Source organism: Hyperoodon ampullatus (genome assembly GCF_949752795.1).
Source record: "Hyperoodon ampullatus genome assembly, chromosome: 6".
Classification (NCBI taxonomy): domain Eukaryota; kingdom Metazoa; phylum Chordata; class Mammalia; order Artiodactyla; family Ziphiidae; genus Hyperoodon; species Hyperoodon ampullatus.
In genome coordinates, this window is record NC_136919.1 from 111,153,907 (window position 1) to 111,163,521 (window position 9,615).

The 9,615-nt window shown below is 58.9% G+C and overlaps 1 protein-coding gene across 1 annotated transcript; it reads right to left on the minus strand.

Moving 5' to 3' along the window:
• Positions 1–2,971: 2,971 nt before the first annotated feature.
• On the minus strand, positions 2,972–7,768 carry LZTS1 (leucine zipper tumor suppressor 1; the record flags this gene model as incomplete). Its single annotated transcript, XM_079705957.1, has 3 exons — positions 2,972–3,610; positions 5,389–6,180; positions 7,424–7,768. The coding sequence occupies 3 exons, from the start codon at positions 7,766–7,768 to the stop codon at positions 2,972–2,974; spliced, it is 1,776 nt and encodes a 591-aa protein (XP_079562083.1).
• Between the last annotated feature and the right edge of the window lie 1,847 nt (positions 7,769–9,615).

Here is a 9,615-nt window from a genome sequence, read left to right on the forward strand (position 1 = left end):
CAGCGCATCCAAGTGCACAGGTGCACGGCCTCCTGCCCCAGCAGCTGCCGTTCCAACAGCCCAGCCTGCCTTCTCCCTGGGATCCCTCTCTCCCAAGAGATGGCCCAGCCTGGGCCCAGGCGAGAGCAGGGGCAGAGGCTCAGCAGGTGCTTCTGAGGGGAGAGGTATCCCCCTCCCAGTCCCCACGGAGCTCAGTGCCCCTGGGGGTGGGGCGTGCTCGGCAGGGGTGACCCGAATACAGAGGCCAGAGGAGAAACCCAGGGTGGGCGCCGCATTGAGAGTCTGGTCACTCCGAGGCCCAGAGGCAGAGTCCCCTCTTGGTGAGGTGGTGCCGGTGTCGCTGTCTTGCTGCAGACAGCGGAGCATTTCATCACCCTGTGGGGAGCAGCAGGGGTGACCCTGCGGCTCTGACCCTGCGAGCAGGTGTGTCAGCAGCCGTGCTCAGAGGGAGGGGCGGCGAGCTCCCACCGGCCCTGGGCCAGGCCACGGGGTTGACTTTCCCATTCCCCGCTCAGCCTATGCAACTCAGAGCCTCCTTCCAGAGAGGCTGGGTGGGGCAAGGTCCAGAAATAGCAGGGAGCTTTTTGCACAGGGAAGGGAAGGGAAACCACACGGCAGTGAGGTCGCTAGATTACACAACACTCGCACTCTGGTGCAACTGGTGCCACCGTGGACCACCCTGGGGTCCTGGGCTGGTGGCAGCCCAGGGAGGACTCCGCAAGTTGGCCCGGGGCGGGGATGCGGGGTGCAGGGCACGGTCACACCGCAGTGGAGCCCCTCGGCCCCCTTCCCCGGGCTTAGCACCCACCACTTCACAGCGTGGCCTTGAGGGCACAGCGATGGGCTTTTGGCTGCTCTTTGTGGAGGGAGGGGTCCTCCAGCCTGGGGAGGGGCCGCAGCCCCTTTCTCTATCCCGTGGGGCAGTCTCACTGGGAAGAAGGACTCAAACAAGGCACAGGCTGGTGGAGATGGAGGGACCAAGGGCCGTGGCACACGGGGAGGGACATCTTTGACCTGGGGGTTTGCAAGTGCCCAGTGGAGGGGACTGGCCCCCAGGCAGGGTGAGGGCTCTTGGCCTGTCGATTCCAGGTTTAAATCTAGCCTAAGACTAAGAGTAACGGCTTGAAATTCCAGAAAACCTCCTCTGTTACCTGAAGGCAGGACGGGCACAGCTTAACGCAGGGATTGGAAGGCAGAGCCAGCAGCAGGGAAGGTGGCCCTGCCCTCAGCCCAGACTCAGGGAAGGAATGGTGGCCCTGGAAGGATGGGGGGACAGCAGGAGAAGCAGCTTCCCACTCCCACCCCGGGGCTGGAAGGGCCAGCAGTCGGGGACAGAACGGGGGGCACGGGTCTGGGACTGCTGACCACCCAGACGTCCCGGTCCCTCCTGCCTCAGTGAACCCCTCTCAGCATGCAGGAGTGAGGCCCAGGAATCCAGCGACGGCTGGCTGTCCCAAGAACAGCAGCTGCGGCTAGAGGCAAAAATAGAACGTGGAACAGCCTGGCTGCCTGCGAGATCGGGCTTGCTTCTGAAAAGGCAAGAGAGGAAAAAGAAGAAGAAAATTCCCTGAACCAAGCCACTGAGGAACCACCTTTTCTCTGCACATCTTCAGAAGAGAAGCCCAGCCTCCTGCAGGGCCTGGGTCCTTGACGATGGGGCTCAGGTGGGGCTGCAGGTGGAGAGGGCCAGCTGGTACCCCCCGGGGCTGTTCGGAGGCTGTGTTGGCACCTCTTACTCTCTTTGGCCACTGGCACTCTGGGGCCCCTCTCTGACCTGTACAGACTCTGTCTGCACTTAGCCCTGGAGGTGAGAAGGGAACGGCAGGCAGTGGGATGGAGCTGCAGGTGAAGGGGGGAATGCCCAGCCCAGACGACCCTGCGCCATCTCAGGGGACACAGGTTATTCTGGATCCAAGCAAAGGTTTGGTTCTTGGGAAAGAAAAGCAGCTCAGGGTAGCTGCTGGCCAACTTGAAGCAGGTGGGGGAATCCCTACCTCTGGTCCCATGATGAAAGATCTGGAGGCTCCCCTGGGAACAGCTCAAAGTCACACCCTCCCTGTGTGAGGGACAGGGACGTCCTCAATCTTTCCCTCCCAGCACCCACCCCAGAGCCTCGGGTCTATGGCTTTAAGAAGAGTAGTCACAGAGGTCAAAGGCCACCTGCCATCCAGAGGCTGCTCATTTCTGGTCAGCAGGGCCAACAGGATCTGGCCATTACTACCGAGCTTCTCTCTCTGGCCCACTCTGGGTCTTGCTGAGTCTAGATAATCCTGGGCTGGCCCAGCTCTCCCCTCCTTTCTGTGGCCTGCCAGGGTCGGAAGCTCTGATGTTGCGAAGTCACATTCTCCACACCTCACTCCAACCCCTATCCCTCCGTGGCCAGGGGAAGATAGCTCAGGTTACGACCAGGTCAGATTCCAAAGCTTCTGGTCACCAATGCTTGTGATCTATTTCCAAGGCAGCCCGATGTGCTGGGGGCCAGGGGGACGGTGGGGGGAGGTTCGGGGAGGTGGGGGCGAGAAAGAAGTTGTGGGAAGAGAGGTGGAAGGGAGCTTCCATCCTGGGGAGGCCACTGGCCTTCATGGTAGTCACCACCCTCGCTGGGAGAGGGTATCTCTAAGTATTTTGAACAAAGGCCAAGGTGTAGGGAGCCCTTAACCAAATGATGGAGATCCGGGGACTCATCTCCTGGCAAAGCTAGAGGTCTGGCAGGCTGCAGGGATGCTAAGCACTGGAACGTGGGAAAGGCGGGGGAGGGCGTGTAGCAGCCCCTCCGCTCGCCGCCCCGCCCCGCCCCTCCCCCACCGTTCCCCTCCCCTCCCCCACCCTTCCCCTCCCCTCCCCCACCCCCCTGAGGTCTGTGCTTCTCTCAGAGGCCTGAGCAGGGGAGATGGGGAGGGGAGCCCCCACTGACGGGCTCAGCACCCCTGCCTCCCAATGCCAGGTCCCCGGCTCCCTCCCAGGAGGCCCCTCAGATCTCGGTGGCGATAATGTCCTCATAAGGGATGTCAGCCCCTTCGAGGTCAATCTCAAAGGGCTCCCCTGCACCATCCGCGCGGGCCAGCTGCTGCAGCGTCTTTTCCAGGCGCTGGTTCCGCTGGTACATGGCCAGGTAGCTCTGCTGCAGCTGCTTCTGGTACTGGATCACCTTCTCCTTCTCCTCCTTCCATAGCAGCCGCTCATGCTGGAAGCCCGAGGACATCTGGTCGTGGCCCTGCCGTTCCTCCCTGAGCTCGGCCCGCAGCCGTTCCAGCTCCCGCTGCAGGGCGGGCACGTCCTCGGCGGAGGCGGGCCCCAGGGCGGCCGCGTCCCGGCCCCGCGGCAGGGCGGCCTGGGCCTGAAGCTCCAGCAGGTTCACCTTCTCCCGCAGCAGCTCCGCCTCGTTCTTCTTGCGCTGCAGCTCGTTCTCGCAGACCTCCAGCTCCAGGCCCTTGGTGCGCAGCGCGCTCTCCAGGTCTTGCGTCTTCAGCTCCAGGCCCTCCAGCCTGCCCCGCGTATCCTTCAGCTGCGCCTTCAGGTTGAGGATCTCGCTGGCCTTGGCGTTGATCTCCGTCTGGGACTCCTTCAGCTGCTGCTTCAGGAGAGAGATCTCGCCAGACTTCTGGCACACCTGCCGCGGGGCGGGGACAAGAGAGAGAGCCGAGGGGTGAGAGGTGGCACCTGGGTGTGGTGTCCTTACTTGTAAACTGAGGATTAGTAATAGTACCTACTTCTTAGGCTTGTTGTAAAGATGAAATGAAAGAACCTAGGGCCTGGCATTAATAACCACTCTATGAATTATTATTATAAATATGTTTGCAATATATTTCTGTGTTATTGTGAATGTCTAATTTATTTTATTTAATTTACTGTTTTACTATACAGCCTGACTGGATAACCTGGGAGTGAGGTCACAGCAATGTCCAGCTTGGTTCTGGATTAGACAAACAAGGATGGATGCGTTGTGATGCCAGCACTGGCTTATTCCTCTGACATGCCCTGAAGTGTCCCAAGTCCTGGCTGAGAAACCATGGCTGGGGTAGGGTCTGCTGGGCCAACACTGACGGGAAAGAGGAGAGGGAGTGGCTCCATGGCTAAGGTCCTGTCCCCTTCGGGAAACCCGGCAAACAGAAAGTGACTCTCCCTTCTCACCTGCCTGGTGCCTCCATCCGTCACTTCCACCGAAAGGATCCTTTCCCTCTACCCCTGATAACACCTGTTGCTCTAATTTCCAGGATGAGTACAGGCAGCTCAGTGCAAACAGATGGCTGTGTGGCCGAGGGTGTGTCACCTCGACCTGGGGGGGTGATGCTGGTCTAACCAGACCCAAGGAGCCCTCAGTCCCTTCCCAGGGCAGGAGTCTTTGGGGTGAATGCCGTGCACACCCCCTCCCGGTCCCCTGCACCACCTCTCAGGTGAGAAAAGAGAGCAGGATGAGGGGTTAGGCTGTTCTCCAGCGAGGCCAGGCCCAGGCGCTTCACTTGCAGGTGTGCCTGAGTGGGTGCATGTGTATGTGAGCCCCTTTCTTTCTGTTCTACGTTTCCATCTCAGCCCACCAAATAGAAGCCCCACTCGCACTTCTGTGAGGAATTCTGTCCCTGAGACCTGCACAGATGCGGCCCCTCCTACCAGTGGGTGGAGTCCCTTCCCTCAAAAGTCGCAGATGGGGCTTCCGTGGTGGCGCAGTGGTTGAGAATCTGCCTGCCAATGCGGGGGACACGGGTTCGAGCCCTGGTCTGGGAGGATCCCACATGCCGCGGAGCAACTAGGCCCGTGAGCCAGAACTACTGAGCCTGCGCGTCTGGAGCCTGTGCTCCACAACAAGAGAGGCTGCAATAGTGAGAGGCCCGCGCATCGCAATGAAGAGTGGCCCCCGCTTGCCACAACTAGAGAAAGCCCTCGCACAGAAACGAAGACCCAACACAGCCAAAAATAAATAAATTAATTAATAAACTCCTACCCCCAACATCTTCTTAAAAAAAAGAAAAAAAAAAAGTCGCAGATGATAACCGTGCTGTCTCCTGGCTCTGGGGCCAGCATGAATTCAGGATGGTCTGTGGTCCTCCTGGGCCTCTGTGAGCAGATGCAGTGAGCTGGCGCTCAGACAGCCCAGCTGGGACTCGGCTCTCTCGCTCCAGCTTCTCAGCCGACGACTCGGGTTAGTAAGTTCAATTCTGGCCACGAGGCACCGGGGTGGGGAGAGGAGGAAGCCCGGACTAAGAGTACCCCCAACTTGGTTTACCATGGAGCCCCTTATTTGGGTCATGAAACGGGTACTTCAGCCCAGTTTTCCCGGGCAGTTGTGTTTCCCCCCATTGCCTAGAGCCTGGAGGAGACCTGAAGAAGGCTGGGGGCAGGGAGCGCTGGCACCGAACCCCTGCCCGCCCCCCCACACACCCGCGTCCTCACCTCCCACTGCGTCTCCTCCAGCGCGGGGACGAAGCTGGTCTTCTCCTTCTCATAGGACCTGAGCTTGGTCTCCAGCAGGTCCTGCTCTTTCATGAGGCTCTCGAGCTCCTGCCGCAGCTGCCGCTTCTCCTGCTGGAGTTGGAGCACCTGCAGGTGCAGCACCTGCTGGGCGCGCTGGCTCTTCTGTGCCGCGGCCTTCAGCTTGCCCTTGGGCTCCAGCCCCTCTGGCTCGTCCTTGCAGCGCCGCGGTCGCTCCTCGTAGGCCTGGCTGGCGGCCGGCCCCTTCTCCTCAAAGCTGCGGTGCAGCTTCTGGAGCTCACCCTCCCTCTCCAGCAGTTTCTGCTCCAGGTCCTGGACGGTGCACTGGTCCGTGGAGATGGGGGAACGGATGGAGCCCTTGTCCGCCCTGCTCGGGTGGGCCAGCTTGCTGCCCCCGTCGGAGAAAGACAGGGCCTTCAGGCTCATCATGTTGCTGTCCTGGAGCAGGATGCCCTGAGTGATGTTGTGGGCTGAGCCCCCAAAGCGGCTGGTGGGCCCCACCGGTGTGACCAGCGGGTCCAGCTGGTAGCTGCTGGTGGTGCTGTGAGTAGGCAGGCTGGACATGGAGTTCCGGCCGGAGTCAGACAGTGCCCCGGAGCACAGGCCAGGCTTCAGCCCCTGCTCCTCGGGCTTGTCTGGAGGCGCGGGGTGCAGCTGGTGGCCGGCGCTCTCGGGGGACGAGTGGAGGATGGCGCCCGACCGTGGCAGCACCGGCTTGAAGGCCGTGGGTCTCACAGCACCCTTCTCCAAGTCCTGGGGAGGAAAACAGGCACGTGGAGCCCGTGTCTTCCCCTGATGCACCCCCAGCCGGGTAGGCGCGCCGGCCACATGGCACCTTCCTGGTCGGGACCCATAGGTGACCTCGCCTGTTGCTCTGAAGGAGCCAAAGGTGGTGAATCTCTCCCGAGGAGGAGAAATTCCTCTGTGCCTGGGGACGTCCTGAAGGGTCACGAGGCACTCCGTATTGCGAACTACACACCGGTCACCACCTTGACCCACCTTCCACCCCAAGGTACCAAACGACTCTTAGATTCACTGGCTGAGACCCCCATGCCAGGGCTCTGGGGCTCTGTGTGGTGCACGTAAGGACACTGGATGTGTGTCCTTGAAGAAGTCCATCCCCGCTTCACCTCCACTGCCCCTTGCCATCAGCCAGGAGCTGGAACACTGGCCGTGGCCTGCCCCGGAGGTTGGGGGAATCACTTGAAATAATAATCCTTTCCCTAAAGCCGTCCTTTTCATTATTAGAGGACTTCACAGTTTACAGGCTCTTTACTTTGAAAAGCTTAAAGTTCTATGCAAACATATGGGGCCATTTCCTAGCACATCAACACCAAAGATTCATCTTCCCAGGTGAGGCCAGGGCACTGAATAGGAACAATGCTTTCAGTGTCCACTGGCGAGACCCATGAGAACTTAGGCCAGCATGAGGGCTGGACTTCTGAGGACGTGGGACTCTTTGCCCTCATCCCTGCTAGACTGATGATGTGAACAGAGTCACAGGCCTTAACCAGTCAAAGATGCTTTGGGGCCAGCTGGAGCTGGAGCTGCTGCCCAACCAGAGCAGAAAAGGAGGGGAAAGCCCACCTCCATGCATCCTCTAAGGTGAGAAGCTGCCAGCTCTCTCCAAGTGCCCTCTCTACCTGCTCTTCCAAACGGTCAGCGAGCCCCCTCTCTTTCCCATGCGCTTGAAAATGTTGCTGTCCGTCCTACCTTGGGCATCCTGAGTTACAGCCCAGCAGAGCTCAGGAAGGCTTTCGTTTCCCCTTTGCCCTCTACTGAAAGCTCACCCAGGATGTCTGCATCAGAGGACTGACCAACGTGCCCATTCCTTTGTCCAGTCTTGCTCTCTGCTGTGGCTGAGCACTCCTGCCCTCTCTGCATAATTCAGCCTCTTGGAGATGTATGCGTTTAGACCTCCACTGCCACCCCTCCCGGCCCCAGGCCTCTCTCCTGCCTTTCCAACCCAGCCACCCACACCAGAGACCCCGCTTACCATTTCTAGCTGGTTGGAGAAGGGCATGAGCTTGGGTGGGGTGGACGGGCCGAAGTCCACCCCGGCCTGGCCCCCTAGGTCCCCGCTGGACAGTGCAGTGTAATCGGGGCGGTGAGAGCCCCGGGCCTTCTGGCTGACCTTGATATAGAAGAAGTCTTCACTCTTGCCCATTTTGGAGCTGGACTTGCCATGACCCGAGTCCTGGGAGAAGCCAAATCTCAGCAGCCCGTCTGAATACCGATTGAGCTTCTTGAGGTGGGAGGACTTGCGCAGCTTGTACTGGGAGGCCCGGCAGTGCTTACTGTGGAAGCCGTGGCCGGAGATGAGGCTGCTGACGCTGCCCATGGTGACGCGGGGCCGGGGACACGCAGGGCAGAGCAGGGGACCTGGCGTGGCTGTGGCAGTCCTGGCTCTGCGAAGAGGCTGCGGTCATAGCAGAAGCCTCACAGAGCTCGGGAGAGCCGAGACCTGGAAGGAGACACAAGCAGGAATCAGCCTGGGATGGGGCTGGTCACTGCACAGTCCCTGCTTATGACTTAACAGAGGAGGCATTCTGACCGCGAGATCTGGGCAACAGAGAAATGCATGTTTCTCCTAACAGAAGCTCAGCCCTGTCTCTGCTATTGGGCTCCCCTCTCATTCTTCCTTTGTCTTCTACTTCAGCAAACATCCGTTGGGAGGCTACATCAGGAAGGCCCTGTTCTCAGCACTGGGATGCAGGGGTGACTAGGACAGTCACAGTTCCTGCACTCATGGGGCTTGTGTGTAGCGTAGTGTGGACTGGCCACAAACAGACCAATGTGTCCGACCTCAAGTGATCTAGGTGCTACAGGGAAAATAAAGCAGAGTGAATGGGATGGCATTCTGGGAGGTGGTTATTTTATGCAGACAGTACGAGGGAGGCCTCTCTGTCGAGTGTCATTTGGAGAGACCTCAAGAAAACGAGGGAGCAAGGCACATGGAGATCTGGGGGAAGAAGGAAGAAGCTCAGGGGCAGCCCCAAGGGCAAAGCCCTGAGTTCGTGTGTGGAGTATCCTGGGCATCTATGAGATCAGCAAGGAGACCAGTCTGGCTGGAGGTTGGTTAGCAAGGGGGGCGCAGGGGATGTAGAGGTCGGAGAGCTAGCAGGTGTCAGGCAACAGAAAACCTGGCTGGCCATGAGGGCTTTGGCTTTTAGTCTGATGAGATGAGGAGCCCCCAGATGGCTTTAAGCAGCTGACAACCTGATCTGACTTAGGCTGTGGAGGGTCACCCTGGCTGCTGAATAGAGAAGAGGCCATTGAAGGGACTGGGTGGAAAGTGGTGGGCCAGTTAGGGCAGACGAGGGACTCACATGGCTGGGCCAAGGGCGGTAGTTATGGATTCAATTTTAGATGTAATTTTAAGGTTGAGCTGATAGGATTAGTTAAAAGATTGGCTGCAGGGAGTGAAAGAGTGGAGTCTAGGAGAACTCCAATAGTTTTGTCTAAGCAACTCGAAAAAGTAAGTTGCCATTTATTGAGATGCAAAGGAGCACAAAAGGAGCCAGTCTGGGATGAAGTCCGGGTGGAAAATAGGAGTTTGGTTTAAGACATTAAATTTGCAAAGCCTATTAGACATCCAAGGAGTGATGTGGAGTAGGGAATAGGATGGCTGTGGAGCGGGGGAAGCTGCAGATTTCCATGTACAAGGTGTTTGTGCAGAGAAGCCAGGTTTGAGACTAGGTGAAAAAGCAAAGGCAGGAAGACAAGAGAAATGTGAGGACTGGTTCACGGAGGCCAGGAAGGTGAGGGGGAATGAGGAAGAGACACTGAGAAGGCTGTGAGAGATGCAGGAGACCCACGAAAGGCAATGATGAGGAGGATGGTGTCAAGTGCTGCCGAAGTAAGATGGTGACTGAGAATCGGTCAATGGATTTGGCCATGTGGAGGCACCAGTGACCTTGACAAGAGCAGTTTTTTTTGTTTGTTTTTTTGTGGTACGTGGGCCTCTCACTGTTGTGGCCTCTCCCGTTGCGGACCACAGGCTCCGGACGCGCAGGCTCAGCGGCCATGGCTCACGGGCCCAGCCGCTCTGCGGCATGTGGGATCTTCCCAGACCGGGGCACGAACCCGTGTCCCCTGCATCGGCAGGCAGACCCTCAACCACTGCGCCACCAGGGAAGCCCGACAAGAGCAGTTTTGGTGGAGTGGCGGGAAGAAAGGCCTGACTGG